The sequence below is a fragment of the Catharus ustulatus genome, chromosome Z, assembly GCF_009819885.2.
Source record: "Catharus ustulatus isolate bCatUst1 chromosome Z, bCatUst1.pri.v2, whole genome shotgun sequence".
Taxonomy (NCBI): Eukaryota; Metazoa; Chordata; class Aves; order Passeriformes; family Turdidae; genus Catharus; species Catharus ustulatus.
The window spans coordinates 1,774,244-1,793,753 of record NC_046262.2 but is presented as its reverse complement, the minus strand read 5'-3'; the positions used below and the strand labels follow the sequence as shown (position 1 = coordinate 1,793,753).

Below are 19,510 nucleotides of genomic sequence, written 5' to 3'. Positions count from 1 at the left end.
GCTGGGCTGGGAAAGATGATTGCCAAATAAACTGGTGATGTGGAACGCTTGTCCTGCCCTTGAGGTCAAGCCCATGTGAAGAAACAGCCCTTATGACAGAATTACTGAGCGGTTTGGGTTGGAAGGGATCTTTACAAGCCACATGGTTCAACCCCCTGCCATGAGCAGGGACATCCTCAACTAGACCAGGTGGCTCAGAGCCCTGTCCTTGAATGTTTCTAGGACTGGGGCATCCACAGCTTCTCTGGGTAACCTGTACCAGTGTTTTACCACACTCATTGTAAAAATCTTCCTAGCAGCTGATCCAAATTGATTCCCCTTCAGTTTAAAATCATCATCCCTTGTCCTATTGCAGCACAGCCTGTTGAGTTTGTCCCCATCTTTCTTCTAAGGCTTCCTCAGGCCCTGCCAGGGGCTCTGAGCTCTCCCTGGAGCCTTCTCTTGTGCAGCTGAGCAGCCCCAGCTGTGCCAGCCTGGCTCCAGAGCAGAGGGGCTCCAGCCCTGCAGCATCTCTGGACATTCCAACAGGTCCATGTCCATGCTGAGGACAATATAGATTTCTCCAGGGTGCCTACACTGGGAACAGCCCTGCCCTCAACAGAACAACCACTCACATATTTCCAGTGGACTTCCTGGGCTGCCAACCATGCTGTAGCCCTGACCAGCCAGCAGCTAGAATTTAGCTCACCTGAAGCACAGGATTGTCCTGGACTGACAGCCAGCACAGACCATGGACATGCCCTCCCCTGTGTCAGGCCAGGGTGTGAGCCCCAGAGACAGCCTGATAAACCTGCACCAGTCCCTGGCACACCAGGTAGGATTCAGCTCCAATTGAGGCATCTCAGCTGGGGTGCCCATGCAGATCCTGGTTTAAGCTGCCTTAATGCAGGCTCTCATTGCTACAATGGACTCCCTAAGCTATCCCAGACCCATGCCTGGCTTTACCAGACAAAATCCTGGACCTGCATCCCTCCTGACTGACAGGTGGAGACTAAGCAATGTGTCCAAGGGTAAAAATGGACACCTATGGCCAGCAGCTGAATTGTGTGGTAGCTGCCCCAGCTCTTACTGCAGCCCATGGGGATGCAGTTGGCACGATTTTGGGTGTTTGGTGAGCCATTCAGTTACTTCAGTATCTCTTCTGGGGTGTGAAACACCCTCCAGGCTCCACTGGGCTAACATCCACTGACTCTAAAAGAAATCTGGGCACCAGGTTAGAATTTTTATCTGCCACTTCAGCCTATCTCCAGCTCCTGGTCTAAGTTTCAACAGCTACAAAATAAAACCCATTAGCATGGGATGGGGATACCCTTCTGCTCTGCACTTTCAGTCCCCTCTGCTCTGATGAGCAGCACAATCCTGGCACATCCACACTTCCAGGGCGGTTCCAGAGTTTGTGTGCCTTCTGTATAACAGGACTGAAACAAGTAAGTTTGACAAAGAAAGGAGAAGGAACAACTGATATGCAAATCCATGTAATAAATCATTCACCAAATCTGTTCTGCAGTTTTGGAATAATCTTGGAGGTTGCTTCCCAAGTGCTGTTTGCAAACCCTCTGTTAATCTGGGAAGCAGATGCTGCTACAATAGGCTGTATTGTAGCATCTTCAAGAAATCACCATCAAATGTAACTTTAAAATGCCCATGACTTTTGCAATCAGTTCTTTTTAAATCTTCTTGGTATATATGAAAACCAAACATAATAAAAAAACCAAAACAACCTTTGCTGTGATTCAGCTGTAATGGGTCTAAGCCTGGGGAAGAGCTCATCTGACATCTCCTTTCACACACAGGTGACCCCCAAATTCCTCCCAGAGGCCTCTGCCCATTTCCTTCACATGCTCTAAAGAGTCTTTGACTTCCCCAGACTCTTCCTGAGCTCCACTGAAAGCCTGTGTTGCCTCAAGCAAGGCAGTGCCCTGGAGATTCCCTCTAGAAACCTGGGAACCAAGTCACCCATGCCCCTGCAGAAAATCCCATGATTATAAGCTGCACCTGATTATAAGACGCACTTCTGAGTGTCGGCAATTTTTTTTCTTTGTCCACATATAAGCCGCACCTGATTATAAGCCTCACGTTACAATACAGAGTGTGATAAAAGGTATCTGTTCTATCACCATCTGTTGAGGGTGGGGGCAGTGATCCTTATATCCACAGAAAATATTCTGCTAATGGGCCATCCATTGAAACCAGGCAGGGCATTGTTCTTTATCTTTTCACAACCCATCCTTCCTCCAGCCAGTCACTTTCTGCTAACGGCCATGGAGTCCCACTGTGGGACTGATAAAATTACTGCATCCCATTGGGAGTTGCTCCAGCCAGGGGGAAGAGCCCAACATTTCTTACCAAGATAAAAACAGAGGGTTTGGGACACTAAGGGAGCCCCTTTCTCCACTGGATTCCAGAGGAAAACCGGATTTCTCCACATCCCCACTGGAGCTCCGGAGGGAAACTGCACCTTGTACAGGAGCACTGCTCCAGCTGAGCCACATCTGTCACTGCAGGAGGATGCAGCCACCATGGGATCGGACTGCTGCCAACACCCTGCCTGACTGACGGGTGTCAGGTTGTACTCTGACTGTGTCAGGGTTTGGGGTTTGTTCTTTGTAGTGCTGTATTTCTATTTTAATTTCCCTAGAAGAGAACTGTTATTCCTAATTCCCATATCTTTGCCTGAAAGCCCCTTGATTTCAAAATTATAATAATTTGCAGGGAGGGGGTTTACATTCTCCATTTCAAAGAGAAGTTCCTGCCTTTCTCAGCAGACACCTGTCCTCCAAACTAAAACAGCAACTTTTCATTCTTTGTCCGTATATAAGCCGCACCTGATTATAAGCCGCACTTTGGGTTCGGACCAAAATTTTAGTCAAATGGTGCGGCTTATAATCGTGAAATTACTGTACTCTGAAAAGGCATTACTACCATACCCTGGCACACATGGACATGTCATTACCTAGGAGAGTGCTTGGGATGGTTGCTGCTGGGTTTTTTTTATTGCCAGGGACTGTTTCTTCCAGCACAAAAAGCCCTGCCCCTGAGACAGATCATCCCTCCCAGCTCGGAAAGAACTGAGTGTGTGGATTCTGCTAAGAAGGAATGACCTGGCTGCATCTTTGGGTTGACATCCTTTCCAATCTCCAACGCTCAGTTTTCCCCTTCCTGTGTGAAAATGGAAACAACAGTATCAGCTGTGGTTGGAAAGGGCTTTGAAATCTACAGGTGAGAAGTGTAGGCAAGACAGTGCTGCACCCTTCTAGAAATGGGGAAAGGCAGAAAAGAGGGGGAAAAACCCCACATAATAAATAATATTCTACAAATTACATAAAATGAACATATTAAAAAAACAATCCTCCAAGAAACAGCTGCTTCATTCTTTGCTGTTGATAGGATCAATATAAGAGAGGAAATTACCACCTTGTGCTCTGCAATACATTACACCAACCTTCCTTTACAGACCCTAATGCTCCTGATTGTAGTGTCAATTTAAAATTTACCATAAAATGCAGAATCTCATAAACTTTACAACCTCAATCACATTCAGGCAGCGTTTTCACCCAAAGCACAAGCACAGGCACCCACTTTGCTGTCCAAGGCAGACACACAACAATGTGCTGCTGACAGCAGATGGGAGAGCAGAGCAGGGCACCAGAGCTGGGATCTGCCCGTCCTGTGTAGCCTGGATGACAAAAGAAGGAATCAGGCTAGAAAACAAGCTGGAAAACGTACACTCAGATCTCTGTGAGACAGTTCATCCCATCCTTCCAGGATGAAGGGTAGCCAGAGCCATGATTTATGATGAAGGTGCTGAGGCCCTGGCACAGGTTTCCCAGAGCAGCTGTGGCTGCCCCATATCTGGAAGTGTCCAAGGCCAGGCTGGACAGGGTTTGTCCTTCAGAAATTTAAATCCATGTAGCTCCTACGGTGTGAGTTTTTAATGTGGGAAAGGAGCACACAGCCATCCCCGTGCCATAGTGACCATTTGCTTTTGCAGGCATGGGCTGCACTCAAGGGTTGACAAGGGAAAAACTAATTACGCTCCTAATTTTGCTTCCTACATAAATCTGAGTCTTTTTGCTGTTGTCACTATGACAGAAAACCCATTTCTCTGCAGGGGTACAAAGGATTTTGGCTAAAGCATAACAAAAATATGCATATTTTAAGTTGCCCTTCCCCAGGAGCCATAAAACTCTGTTCAGTGTCTGCAGTCTGCATGCACCCTGTAAGCTCTGGCTTAAAATTCTCCCTCAGCACAAAATTACAGAATATATTTGGGGAGAAAAGTAGATTTTTGCAATCAGCTGCTTGCCTTTGTGACTGACTGAAAGTGTGATCAGACAGATGCTTAAAGATACAGCAAGGGTTAAACCTTGGGAGAGGACAGGCACGACTTGGGGATGAAGTAGCTGATCAGAGGGTGGCTCAGAAGTTATTTAAAAATAAACCAGAAAGTAAAACTTCCCAGCGGTTGCCACTGTAATTACAATGCAGACAACGGAGCCGTGGTGCTGTTAAGGTTACTGGATTTTCCTAGCAGCTGTGTTTAATTTACTTAAAACATGCAAAGCCATCAGGTCAGATCCCATTAGCAGAATCTCTCCAGAGCGCTGCAAGAACCCAGCCAGCCCAGCACCAGAGAAATGCTGAGGGCAAAACACAAGTGTAAAATATCCCTGGAGAAGTGAGACACCAGCATGCACTGCCCTCTCCCTAGGCTGCAGCAGAGGCTGGGTGGTCAGTCCTTCCTGCTCATCCAAGGACCTGTACCCTGCCCCTTTACTCCCATCAGGAACCATCTATTGCCCCAGTCTCCCTGGACACAGAAATCCATGCAAATACCGTGGCTTTGATGGAGAAGGATCCAGGACCAAACATTTAGGGAAGTCCTTTGAGTGTGTTTTTGCTACAACCCAGGTTCACTGTGTATGCTACAACTGCACAATGTCCCACCTGGATCCCTCTCCTCCCCAGGCATCCCCCTGACTTCCATGCTGCCTTAGAGAGAAGTCCCACTTGTCCTGAGTCATGCTCAGAGTCCATCTCAGAGATGGGAGCTTGGTGGATTTGTGGGTCAGGATTCCCCCCCTGGAGCTTTGTTCACACATACATAATTTGGGACCACACAATTCATCAGAAGTCTTTCCAAAACACAAGTACACTAATTACAACCTCCTTGTCAGGAAAAAAAAAAAAACCTTCTAGAGATACTTTTTCATTTTTGTTGTTGTTGTTGTCTTTTGTTCTTTTAACACTGGCTCAGCCCTCTCTCCACCAACGGGAACATCAGGGTTTCATCCACTGTTTGTGGCCCCTGCCAGCTCAATTCTCTTTCTAAAATTAGCATCCTGAGAGATGTAATTGCTAGAACAGGAGGTGTTAGGTCACGTTTTGGTCCCTGCACATCAGGCTAAGTGCTTCTGCAGACACCTACAACCACCTCAGAGTCTGAACCTCAAATGTGTCCTGCTCCACTGAGCCCAGCAGAGTGATGCAGCTTTAACAGGAGCTGATGCCAAAAAAAAAGAGAACTGAAGACAAGGACAGATAATACACCACAGGCTCCCTTCTGTTCATGACCCCCATATACAGTCATTCCTACAGAGAATGGGCAAATAGAGTAAAATAAAATACTATAAAAATACAAGAGAAGATATTTCCCACATAAGCTGTGATTGCCCCATCCCTGGAAGTGTCCAAGGCCAGACTGGAGGGGGCTTGAGCAACCTGGGATAGTGGAAGATGTCCTGCCCATGGCAGGGGGTGTAATTAGAAGGTCTTTAAGGTCTCCCCTAACCCAAACCATTCTGTGTTCTATGAATAGAATAGAATAGAATAGAATAGAATAGAATAGAATAGAATAGAATAGAATAGAATAGAATAGAACAAAAATAAAAAAAATCTAAATGAAATTAAATAATCCTAAGTAAAACATCACAAATAGTAGGAAAAAATGTGAAGGAACAGATTTGTTTATGGGAAATCTGGAAACATCTGACCAAGCTGCATGACCCTCACTGCCATCAGAACCCCTCCTGAAATCAGCAGCTCCTGCCACCGAGTGCAAGAAACCCCAGCCTGGCCCTGGAGTCCTTGGAGCAGCTTAAGATCATTCCTCCAACATAAAACTCCAACATAAACTCATCCCTCATGTCTTAGAGAGCTGTGAGACTTATTTGCATAATAAATGACAAGGCAGGAATATAGATTTGTGTCAGGTCACCCTCCCTTCCCTTTGAAAGAAATCTATTTATTCTGACTGAATCATCTCTTCTCCAAATAAATGGTGTTTGTAGTCAGTTTAGCTGGCACGATACGCATTCTTTTGCATGCCTGTAATGAATTTTCACAGCCAGAGCCCTAATCCAGTCTAGTCATGGAGGGTTTATCACGACCTCTTATTTTATTTCTACCGGTAAATGGGAATTGCTTTCCTTATCGCTATCTAGAAGCACCTGAGTGATTTTTGCTTCATATTTCCTATCCCGCTGGAATTCAGGATGCAGCCTTATCTGATGCTGTACAATTGTCACTCATGTTAGCTGCCTTTTCATTTTAATTTGCTGGATTTATTGCTCTTTTTTTTTCTTTTCCTCAAGAGATTTTACTTCAGATCTGAATCCCTTTTTGCTCTTTTCCATCCTCCTGGTCAGATTTCTTGGGTGATCATCAGGAAGGCAGGATCAAGGCTTGTCTTGCCTTCACATCCCCGATGCCTTTGAGCAACCTGGGATAGAGGAAGGTGTCCCTGTCCATGAGATGAGCTCTGAGGTCCCTTCCAACCCAAACCATCCTGTGATGCTGTCCCTTGGCAGAGCACTGGGCTTGCCCCACTCCATCCCACTGGGGAAGCATAAAACTATGCAGTGACAAGCAGGAATCATCCCTGACTTTGAGTTCAAACAAATCCATGAGAGCAAGGGCTTGCCAATGTGAACCCTACAGCTGCTGCAAGCAGGGAGCAGGCACACAGCTCAGAACTCCAGAAAACTGGACCTGCTGCTGCTGGAAAGGCAGGAGAAGACCTGTAAATCCTGCAGATAATACTGTGATGGATCAGTAGTGGCAAGACATTAACCTTCACTCTTGAGGAGACATCCAAATGATAACACCTGTAGCCATGCCACTCCAGAGTTATCAGTCTTGTCACTCGTGAAGATAAATCTATCTGACCTAAGCCATCATCCTATGCCACTCTGGCCTCCTTGCTCAAAATCCCCGTAGATACCAGCAGGGATCAGGAAAATCACACCTAATAATCTATTGAGAGTGTGCAACTATGCTCACATGGAAACCATTTCCTTCACTATGTTAAAATAATTCCACAGAGCAGGGGAAAAACACGGCTGGCTTGAAAGCTGGTCTGCAGGGAAAGTGCTACATGTCAGTGACAACTGTGGAAGGACAGAAAACAGCTACCAAAGCCTCAAGGAGCTGTCACGCACAGGAAAATGTAAGTTAATTAAAGCCACTTAAACAAATACATCTGGGACAGGGGCATGGGATGTAGGGAGGGAGAGTGAAGTGATATTAAAAGCTCAGACACGTGGTGAATCCCAGACAGGAGGCAAGGAAACCTGTATGGCAGAATCCAGATGAGCCCCTTGCCCTGGAGCTGAGCCCGAGGGGGCAGTGAGAGCCCCCTGTGCCCCAGGGCTGTGGCTCACCCTTGGGCACAGCATTGTCCCGCAGCCTCACAGGGATGCACAGGCTCAGCAGATCCACCCCTCCTCTGGGAAACAGCACCCAGGCTCCACTGATGCTCTCCTGGACCACACAGTGCTGGCTTGGAATTATAAATCCAACACTTCCCCTCCCAACGTCTTCCCTCCTGTACCTAACACAACATTCAGCTGAAATGAGAACCATGGGCAAAACATCGTTCTGGTAAAGTGTAAGGATGTAAATCCACCCCAAACACACCACCAGGACCAACATCAACCCCACCTTCCCTTGCTCCTCCTCTGAGCACAGTCCCCTGTGAGCCCCCAGAGCTGATTTGCCTCTTACTATGCTCAGAATATAAGCACAGGTTGCTCACACCAGCCCTGACAATATAAAACCACAAGAATAAAGATTTGGATAGGCTCTGTGCATTTTTTAATTGCAATCCTCTCCCAGAGAAACTTAAAATGCTGGTTCTTTATATATTCCTTTGAGAATTGATTCAGAAGTGGAAACAGAACACCTACACGAGGTTGGGTCATCATGGAGATGCTGAGCCGGCCTCTTGAGATATTCCTGCTTGAGAAGCAGGGCTGGCCAGCCTCAGCACGAGGCTGACAGGAAGGGAAACAGGAAAGCAAATCCATCTGCTCACCATCAAGCCCCTGCTGCAGGATGACAGCATGCAAGACTGCTGTCTGCAAGAGGAAGTCTTGCCATGGCATCAGCCCGACCCAGTTGGAGTGCACGGAAACACAGATGGAGTGAGGAGGATCCAGGCTTCCAAAGCAGCTTGGTTTCCCACCCTCCCTTAACTGCTGGGATGGGGGTGATGCAGCAAACCCAACACCAACCCAGTGTGTTCCTCCAGGAAAGCTGCTGGAATCGAATCCGGGTGTTTTGGTTAGCAGGGAGCTGGAGGAAGGAGTTAGTGAAGGACCTGGGTCACACAGGACAAGGTCTGACATCTCCTTCACCCCTCAGCAGATTTTCTACCTCCAAATCAGGCTTATGTACAGATCCTCTATTCCAAATCTGGGTGAGATGAACTCATCACAAGTCCCATGGCTCCAGGGAGAGCTCAGAGCCCCTGGCAGGGCCTGAAGGGGCTCCAGGAGAGCTGCACAGGGACTGGGGACAAGGCATGCAGGGACAGGACACAGGCAATGGCTTCCAGTGCCAGAGAGCAGGGCTGGATGGGATATTGGGAAGGAATTGCTGCCTGGGAGGGTGGGCAGGCCCTGGCACAGGGTGCCCAGAGCAGCTGGGGCTGTCCCTGGATCCCTGGAGTGTCCAAGGCTGGAGCAGCCTGGCATAGTGGAAGGTGGACTGGGACTGAATGAGCTTTGAGGTCCCTTCAACACAAACCATTCTGTGATTCCAGGGCTCTGCAGACAGCATTAGAGCCTTGTCCAGTGCAGCCCAGGACCACAGTCCCCTCTGTGCCTGCAGCCCTGGGCAGGCAGCCAAGCCCCCCACCCAAGCCCTGAACCCCTTCCCTCCCCAGGGTGACTTCCTTAACACAGCCCAGCTGCCTGCCCCCACCCGACCAGGACTGACAGATTTGTGCTGTCCCCTTAGGGTGGGGTACGTACATTTATTTCCTCTTTGGAAAAAAAAAAGGAAAGAAACAAGGAAAAAAATACGCAATTAACCTTTTCCTTTCCTTGCAACAGGCAAGAAACTTCCCTGCCACAGAAATAGTTTGAGGGTTAAGATATCTGTTCTCACAGCTGCACCAGTGCTATTCTGGCTTAGCTAAAATTAAAGAGCTGAAGTTGTATGTGGGCCCTCATGAAACTGTCATGGGGACCACAAGATTAGAGGGCTGGCTGGTGACCTGGGAGGCCGAGGTCTATTCTCAGCTGCACCAAGGGATCCTCATGTGTGTCTGAACGTGTTTCTCCACCCCTCTTTAATAGGAATCCTGAAATGGTTTGCATTGAAAGGACTTTAATAACCAGTTCCAGCCCCTTGCCAGGGCCAGGGACACCTTCCACCATCCCAGGATACTCCAAGCCCTGTCCAGCCCGGCCTTGGACACCTTCCAGGGATCCAGGGGCAGCCACAGCTGCTCTGGGAAACCTGTATCAAGACCTCCCCACCCTCATCATAAAGACTTTCTTTATCATGCCTAGTCTGAATCTCCCTGCTTTTAATTTAAAAACCACCAACCCTTGTCCCCTCACTACAGGTCCTACTAAAAATTCTATCTACATCTTCTGAGCCACCTCTAAGAAAGACCAACACATCTTGCCTGGTCACCTCCAGTGCCCATCCAAACACTAGCCAGAGATCCAAGAGCACAAAAAAGCCCCAGGAAAGCAAAGGATAAGCCCAACATGCCAGCCACCATCCATCCCCTCTCTCACCACGAGCAGTCTCTGCCAACAACTGTGCTGGCTATTGTTGGCCACATAAAGCCTGGTCCAGTGGCCCCGCTGTCAGCATGCAGCTCATTACTCTGCCAAGGGCTTTGAAACGCTTGGAATATGAAAGGTGCTCCATCAGATCAAATTCAGCTTCGTTTGCTATTACAATGCAGTGCATTTCTTTTGTCTGAGACTTTTGATGATGAGCAATTGTTCCCCTCAGTCAGTATTTCGGAGTCATTAGTTGGAATTAGTAAAGTTCCCGCTGCCGGACTTTTCCAAGGCTCTGTTCTCGGGCTACAAAGAGTGGATGAGGAGTTGTCCTGCTTTCACTGAGCTGCAGGCACAGCAGGGAGTGTTCTGGGGGGAACAGGCAGTCTGCTCAACTCCACTTTTCCCCTGCAGGCACCGGGATATGCACGTGCAGGAAAGATGCTGTGGGTGGTCACGACAGGGCTGCTGCTTCCCAACCAGCAGGGAACCTGAGACCCTTTCATTTGGTACCTCTGCTGGGACCAGGGGAAGAGCTACACCTAACTGTGTCCACATTTAGGCAGCACATCCCACAAAGCTCAGGTTTCTATCCCAGAAATCCCCCACTCCAAATCTAAAGGTATCAGCCCTGAAGAAATCACCTTTCCCTGGGTGAAGAGATCTCTACTTAGCATCTTCCTCAGAGAAAACACCTGGATGTGCCTGACCCTTTCCTCCAACCAATTGGTCATGTTACACCTAAAAGGGCTTTAGTATCAAGACCCTTTTTTCCTGAAGGGATTTATACATGGAGCATCCACATCTATGGGCAACCTGTGCCAGGGCCTCACCACTCTTACAAAAAAAAAAATTATTCCTTCTATCTAATCTGGATCTCCCCTCCTGCTTCCCTGTGCAGCTCTCCTGGACTCCCTTCAGGCCCTGGCAGAGGCTCTGAGCTCTCCCTGGAGCCTTTTCTTCTCCAGGATGAACACCCCAAGCTCTGTCTGTCCTCTGATCAATGCTGTGTTTGTTTCTGATGGAGGACTCGTTCCTATCCAAGCTTGAGCAGGTCCAGCACAAGAACAAAGTGATGAAGCCCCATGGGCTCCACCCATCTGATGTCACTGTCTGGCCCCAAGGGCACATCACAGCACCCACCCCACCTGTGGGTGGAAATTACAATTTAAATTCCCAATTCCAGCCATCCCACCACCTTTTCGGGATGCAATGTGGGTATTTGGCCACTACAACCCTGAAACAAAACTAGGAGCAAACCAAACTTTCAGGGACGCCCTTTGGGAGAAGAGGTCAGCACTGAACCCAGCTCCTTCAGCAGCTGGTCACCATTCCCACAGGACTGTACCTCCATTCCCTAAGGATTTCCCTGAAATTCACCTCATAGATCATCCCACCTAACATTCACAACAGCATTTCCACTGGGACATGACCAAATGCAGACAATTCACACCTCTCACCTTACATTTTTTAAAGTAACAGGCTACAATAAAACAGCCTGCCCAGATTCCAGCCTAATCTAAAAACAACTTTATGGCTTCTAATTTTAGCACTAATCTTCCTTTGCTATGGTTGTGTGATTTCTAATTATTTTATCCCCAAGCCCTGCTTTGATGGATAGTTGTACCTTTTCCAATGCCAAATGACTTGTAAAGTGCCTTTAAAAAATACGCTGATCATTTCAGGTTCATTTCCAGTTCCTACACAAATAACATTCTCATATATGGCTTCACTGCAGAAACACTATTATTATTATTATTAAAATAATAGTAATAAAAGCAATAAAATTCTAAAAGGAGAGCTCCATTCCTTAGGATGATCCCAATCTGCTCCCACAAACACCATATTTTCTCTTAAAAGCTGATAAAGAGCAAAAAATCGGTTATCGAGATACGGATCTCTTAACAACTCAGTGCCTTTGGCTTGGCATGGCTCCCAGAACACTTTGCCTTTATCTATCCCTATTTTCAGGTTACAGCTCGGGGAAGAGCAATTGGCCACGCTGAGACCTCGGGGGGGACTTTACAAGGGTGATGTGAAGAGACAAACTTGTTCCCCCCGGAGCACTGACTACCCAAAATTGCTGAATTTAGAGCAACAAACACCAGCCCTTGGCTGAAGATGTGTTGCAGAGGCTTAGGATGAGCCTCCAGCCCACGTGCCTAACAGACAGGTGTTTTCTCACCTTCTCATGCTCTTGACTCTCCTAATTGCTGATCTAGGTCAAATCCGGATCCAATCCTGTCGGATTTGAAATTTGCACAATAATTTCTTGGGGAGGAGATGCTGCCTAAGGACTGTTCCAGGAGGCTGAGGCAGCTGTCTGACAGTGGTCTGTCCCAGTAGGACCTGCCACCAGCAGCTAGCACCAGAGCAGGGGACAGACACAGGGCTGGTAGATGTTTGTTGGGTTATTTCCTTCCCCAGGATTTATACTGAGCTCCGGTCAATTGGAAAACATCCACTTGACCTGTGACCTTTTTGTTTTAGTTATTCTCCAAGCTTTGACAGCAGCAGTTTAAACACAAAGCATATGACTTTTGGCACTGAGGGAGCACCCCATTCCCACAAATTCTGAGTGGATACAGAAAAACATTGCACTGCAGCCCTGATGGTGAACACATTTCTTCTTTCTCATTCTTCATTTTCCTCTCCTTCACTTTCTGAGCCTGTTTCATGACCTGTGTATTCTCCCTCCCCGCTGGAAACATGAGCTTACCTCCCCAAAGCAATATTCAAGGGAGGAGGACATGGGATGTGGTGCTCTAATTCCCTGCACAAAGCTGTGTTACAGAGGATTTGAAATGGAGATTGTCAAAACAGGAAACAACCCAGTCAATGTCCTCCTGCCTGGGTCCTGAAAATGTCACCACACAGAGCTGCAGGGATGGAGAAAAGCCCTCTGTTCCTGCATGGACAGAGGATGCCCTGGGAGAGGGGGCATGCCCTCTGATCTGAGAGTTGGACTTTAACCTCTGCTGAAATCAGTGTGGAGATGTTTTTATTGGCTTGGGGAAAAACTCAGCAAATCAGGTTAAAAATTATAACCCTTTATTGACCGATACTTCTATCGGCATGGAGGATTTTGTATGGAACGTCATCTCACTCAGGAAGTCAATCCTACAGGAAATCCTTCATCCTCAGTGCTTTGGAGCCAGCATCCTGCTGGCTTCCTTCTTACTCCTCTTAAAACCCACCTCTGAGATCCTCACCTCTCAAATCCCTGCTCTGTGTTTGAGCTGGCCTTGCTGGGATAAAAGCACAAATCTTGGGTCTAATCCTGCCCACATCCCCTAGGCAAAGCACCAAGCTGACACATCTCCATGAAGATGCAGAGCAAGACAATGCCAGGCCACAGGCTCTTTGATTTCCATCTATCCACCTTGGAGCAAGGATTTAAAGTTCCTCAAAGGCACAACCCAGTCTGGAGGAGAGGATGAAGCTACTGTAAACCCAGACAAATAAGATGCTGGGTTTATTTTAAAAAGCATGCTCCTTTAGCTGTAGGTTTCAATCAATTCTTAAAGCTGGATCTGAACAAGCATCCTTGCCAACAAGTATTGGTATTCTCAGCCTCTGACTGCTTTTGACAGAGAGAGAAAATATTTTTTTTATATACTGATTGCTTGTTTTCACAGCTCTCTGCAAGTCAACTTCAGGAGAACTTCCCTAGCACAAGAGCTGTGACCATTACCAGAATGGTGATCCAGCAATTCCAGGATGCCTCACCCCTGGAAATATTCAAGTTTAGTGGGATGGGACTCTGAGGAACCCAGTCTAGTTGAATATTACAATGGGGTTGGATTAGATGGCCTTTAGGGTTCCTTCCACACAAACCATTCTGTAATTCCCCCTCCAGAAGCTTTCTGTTTGAGGGATCAGTGGTTTTATCATAGCACCAAGCCACTGATCTAGAGTGACAACCTTCAGCAGGAAAAACAAATCCACAGGTTCATGGGACAAACAACTAGGAATGTCATTTCAGATGATCTGTATGGCCCAGATCAGCAAATTTCCCCCATCATCAAGGCAGAGAATTAGAATAGTTACCTAGAGCCTGATCCTGAAAGGTGCTGAGTGCAGTCAAGTGGTCTCTGCTCATAGAGTTCAGTATCTCAGGGGCTCTCAGCAGGGTCAGTCTTGGAGCCTAGGCAAAACAACATAGGTTGGGTTAGTCCAGTTATTTGTAAATAAACCTACACAACCTATAATTTAAAAAAATAAAAACCAAAACCATTCCAGCTCCACGTGCCAGCCACATTTTCCTGCACAGGGAATTAACTCAAGGGTCACACGGAGTGTGGCTGAGGAGATGCTCCCCAACTCACAGCCATTCCCTGCAGATCAGGATGGATGCCTGCAGCACAGAGGAGAGAAATCACACTGGGATGCGTCCACAGAGCTTCAATCCACATCCAGGAACCTACAGGACATTCCTCAGGAGCCAAGCCACCGCACCTGGACACACCACACTGCCACACCATCCCAGGGCTCACACACCTTCCTGGGCAGAAGGCAAACCCCAGGGCTGCCTGGCCAAGTCTACAGGCAGCAGTAAACCTGGAGGAAGGAGAAGTTAGCCATGTTTCCAGGGAGGAAGACAAGGAACATTCCCCTCCCTGTGCTCCCCACCACGCCAGCCCCGGGCGGGTCCGGCCGTGCCAGGGGCAGGGTGAAGGGAGGGAAGCGGATGACAGGGACAGGATGATGTATCCTCCTCCACACAGCCCTTTGTTTTGGGAGGTCCCCTGGGATGCTTGGCTCAGGGTGGCCAAGTCCTCCTTCTTCCCCTACAAGGGGAACGGATGAGGGGAGGAAAACAATGCTCTCTCCTCAGCTGCCTAATGGAAGAACAAAAGCACAGCGATCCCTTCCAAAATTGTCTTTTGAGGAACAGACCATCGAGCCTGAAGGCCCAGTATTTCTGCTGTATTTATTTTTGAACTCCAGCCTGGCAGTGTCTTTCTTGTCTTTCCTCTGGGCTCTTGCAGGACCTGCCCAAAGCCACTGGGGTCATGCAGGGCTTGCACAGACCTCAAAACCCATCAGGAATTCAACAGCCAGCACCTGGTAGAGGTGACAAAACCAAAGGTGAGGTTCCTTCACCAGACCCCACAACAAACACGCCTTGGCCATGGGGTAGAAGGGTCAAGGCCAGGTTGGAATAACCCAGTCAGGTGGAAAGTGTCCCTGCCCACGGATGGTTGAGAGGTTCCTTTCAACCCAAATCATCCTGTGATTCTATCCCTGTTTCAGCAGGGTGCATTTGGCAGGAAGGGTCTGCCCCAGCCTGATCTCACCAAAAACTGGGACCAAACCCCACTACAGCCAAAACCAGTACACAAAGCACCTTTGGTTGTTGAGCAGAGATGGCTGCTAGGGAGTAGAAGGGGATTTCTGCTGTGCTGACTGCTCATGGAAAGTCCCTGACTGGCCCGCAACCGTGGAAAAAACGGAAAATAGAACTTTAATACCAAGTTGGTGGCAGGCTGTCTATTTTTCTCTCCTGTGACTAGTTACCATGGATAGATTTCTGAGGTCGACCACACAATTGTTCACTGCACCGCTCCTATTAAACAGAGGATGAGCAAATCATCCCATTTGTACCGTACTTTAATTTCCAGAAATTCTTTGTTCGTTTGTTTGCTTAAATTATTTCTCTCATTTGAAGAAACAATGCAGTCTTATGAAGCGAGGGCCCAAATCTCCCGAGTCACCCTGCTGTGGTTCATTACTTCCACACTAGTTAACAAGGCCAGTAATTTCCCTAAGGTTTAATAGAAAATCCTCTTTCCACAATGCAGAGAGACAGGACGTTTTAACAAACTCACTGTATCCTGGTTATGTCCTAGGTGAGGGATATCCTAAGCAAGGCACAGGTCCTCCTATGGGTTAGTGTAAAAAAGTAGGTAGCCTAAATGAAGCTTTTTTTATCCCAAATTACTCCCTCAGCTGGAGAAGGGGACCAGGGGGTCCCATGTCCTTGCTCAGAGCATTAGCTGCATCTCCACTGGCAGTGGGTTCCTGAAGCATCCCAGTCCTCATCCCAAAATAAAGAGTGGTTAAGTAGATGGTACTGCAGAGGCAGATCCACCACGTACCTGGGGTGGATGTGGTGGAAGAGGTGGGCCCACAGCCTATTTCATTAATGACATGGATAGCAGAGCACACGGAATACCTGCCAATCACCTGCCCATAAACTGCACTTCTCACTGGTTTTGCCAACCTATTTCCAGGACCAAATTGGCAGAAAATAAAAAATTTAAAGCTGAAATAAATCCAGAAGTGCTTGTGGAAAAAAAACCACAAAACATATATACATATATATTGGAATCACAGAATAATTTGGGTGGGAAGGGACCATTAAACTAAAAAAATAAACTGAAGTATTTTATAAGTATATATATGTGTGTGTAAAACAGCCCAGTAAATCTCTATTGAGATGCACACACAGGTGAAAAGCTGGCAGTGCTGCCTTCAGTCACGAGGGTATTTACTCTACAACAGCCACTGCAGCTCCTTAATATTATTTATACAAACAGGATTTGTCAAGCAACAACTACAGATGTTTGCAGTGAGTCTTCCTGCTTATCCACTGATAATACCGTGTGCCTGGGACAGCAGAACAAATCCTGCCACGTAAATAATAAATACACGTCTGGGTTAATCAGAAAGAGGCGGTGAGGAATCTGGAGATTCCCACAGACTCCCTGCCGCGGGGAAGGAAACAAGAAAATGCCCTGACCTAAGCAGGGGTGAGTCTGGCATACCCACAGATCACAGGGAGATCACAGGAGCTGTTTGCAGATCACTTACAGAGCATGAATAATTCAGGCAGAAGCGGCTGGGAGTATGAGAACAGATAGATGGGAGCTCGCTGCCGCTGCTTTGGCAGGTTTTATTTTATCCAGCCAGGCAAGGAAATCATGAGCCCCAGCAAAAAATTCCTCTGCCAAGCTTTGCCAGTGTCGTGGCTTCACTGACAATCTTGTGATATATGGCATTTTACATATCTCCAGCTGATGGTGAATGCCATCTCTCTTTCTCCTTGAGGTATTTTTGTGATTATCTGGCTGGACAAGTACAGCAAAACATATTTTATCAAAAAAAAAAAAAAAAATCCCTTAGTACCAATCTGCATTCTACTGCATAAGGGCCACAGCTCACAGAATCACAGAATGGTGTGGGTTGGAAGGGTCACGAGCAGGGACACCTTCCTCTCTCCCAGGGAGAAGCATCCTACGGGCTAAGGGAAATTCCCTAATCCTTACTCCAAAACGAAACCATAAGTAGAGTTGCTCCTGTTGGGATATATTAATAGTCCATGCTGAACACATTACTAAGAGGACTGGAAGCCAGGAAGCAAATTTTAAAAAATAAAAAATAAAGAACACACGTAAGGAAAGGCAGAAGTGGTAAAGACAGATGGTGGAAGTTAAACATGGCTTTGGTGCAACTTGCAGAAATCCAAAACTCATTCTGCTGAATGGGCACTGCATTTTGTTTGTGGCCAAAGATTCAAGACTCACAGTGACAGCAAAAGACATTCACCCAAGATCATAACACAAAAATCCCAGTAAGTCTGGTTCTCTGTGAGCCACATGAGAAGCATCCAGGTAGCCCCCAGTCAGGAGTGAAACTTGGTGCTACCAGCCAACAAATTTACACCTTCAACTTTCCTTCAAACACAAAAATATTGACTCTCACCAAGCTTTCATTCATTCTTCAACTACTTGAGTTTAATATTCATAATTAAAAACTGAATTTAAATCTACTTCAGCACCACTGCCAGTAGCATCTTTGGCTTTAGAAAGCTCAGTTTGGAAATGCCATCTCTATGGTGTGTCTATGACATGGGCTCTAGTGCCCACATCAAGAAAATTTCACTTCAGTCTTTAGCATAAACTGACTGTATCTGGTAGGAAACCTGTTTCTTGCCTTTATAGACTGAGCACATGCCACATCTCTGCATTACCCCAAAATAATTACTTGGCCACACACCTCCTTGGATCCTCAGGGCTTTGGGTTCTCCACCCTCGTGTTTACATTCCATGTAGAAAAATTAACTAATTAATATACGTCTGACAGATGTTCTTTGAAAGAGATATCATGCCTTCAAAACACAGGATGATGAAAGGAGCAATCGAGTAGATTAGACTGACCAGAAAAGCAAGGACTGTAGCATGGCAGTGGAAAGCACAGCTTTAAGTCTTTCTCTTGATATTCATATGGTTTTATTTGCATATCAAACTACATGCCAATTAGCTGTATATAAACCTGCAATGAAATTAATGCTGTGCAGCTCTCCAAAGTGAAGAAAAGCCAGGGCTGGGCTGCATAATCACCCTTAACTCTGGCCCTCCAGGTGTTCCCACTCCAGATCACTCCTAATGACCAGGAACTCCCAGTAACACAACTGTACAACGGGAATCCTCTAAAATCACACACATGTATATGCAACATTTCCACTGTGAGCTGCTTTGTGTATTCTTGCATTCTCCTCCAGCTCGTTACTCCTGGAGAAAAGAAGTCTGAGAGGAGACAGACCTTCTCCCTCCCCACAGCTCCCTGACAGGAGGGGGATGCCAGGGGAAGGTTCCAGAGAACAAGGGACAGGATGACAGGGAAAGGCCTCAAATTGTACCAGGGTGGGTTTAGATGGGATATTGGGGAAAATTTCTTAATGGAAAGTGTTGCCCAGCCCTGGCACAGGCAGTCCTCATCCCTGGAGTGATTTAAAATTTAAATAGGTCCGTGGTGTCCCTGGCAGTGCTGGGGACTCAGTGATCTCAGAGTTACCTTCTCCATTGTAAATGCTTCCATGGGATTCCATGATCTGCCTGCTGCCCCTGGACTCAGACTGCAGGGCAAGTTTAGCCTGTGCTGAGGCTTTGTGTAACCAACCCTGCAGGAAAGTGGGGATCCTGCCTGAAGAGCTGCAGGCAACCCTGGATGGAAACAACAACAGAGATGTATGCTCTTATTTTAAATATCAACAGGAACCCGGGGGTGCAGTAGCCTGGTCCTGGAGCAGCACCACTTAGTCAATTGTGCTCTGGAAGAGGTGAGCACTTGTAGCCAAACTGGCTGCCTTAACAAGGTCTTTGTGCTCTGCCAGGTCCCTGCAGAAGGCATCATGCAAAGCTGGAGCCTTCAGGCCCATCTGCAGCCACAGCTCACACCAGCTCCAGCCAGTACTGCCTGTAATTTGGGCCATCCACCCTGCCCACACAGGCAGGGAAAGGTCTGGAGAAGGGATTCCAGACACCTTCCACTGTGCCAGGCTGCTCCCAGCCTTGTCCAGTCTAACCTTGGACACTTCCAGGGATGGAGCACCCGCTGCTTCTCTGGACACCCTGTGCCAAAGCCTCACCTTCCTCACAGTAAAACATTTCTCCCTTACATCTAGTCCAAATCTCCCCTTCTTCAGTTTAAAGCCATCACCCTTGGTTCTACCACAACAGGCCCCACTAAAAACTCTTTATTTT

The 19,510-nt window shown here is 47.3% G+C and overlaps 1 protein-coding gene across 6 annotated transcripts in view; it reads right to left on the bottom strand.

Annotated features, from left to right (window-relative positions):
• ZBTB7C (zinc finger and BTB domain containing 7C) overlaps positions 1-19,510 on the bottom strand; it is a 149,152-nt gene that overhangs the window by 76,924 nt on the left and 52,718 nt on the right. For all 6 annotated transcript variants that reach the window (XM_033086335.1, XM_033086334.1, XM_033086336.1 and 3 more), the window contains one exon: positions 14,073-14,169. In XM_033086335.1, coding sequence (XP_032942226.1) covers positions 14,073-14,124 — 52 coding nt within the window. In that variant the 5' untranslated portion in view covers positions 14,125-14,169. The remainder of the gene's footprint in view (positions 1-14,072; positions 14,170-19,510) is intronic.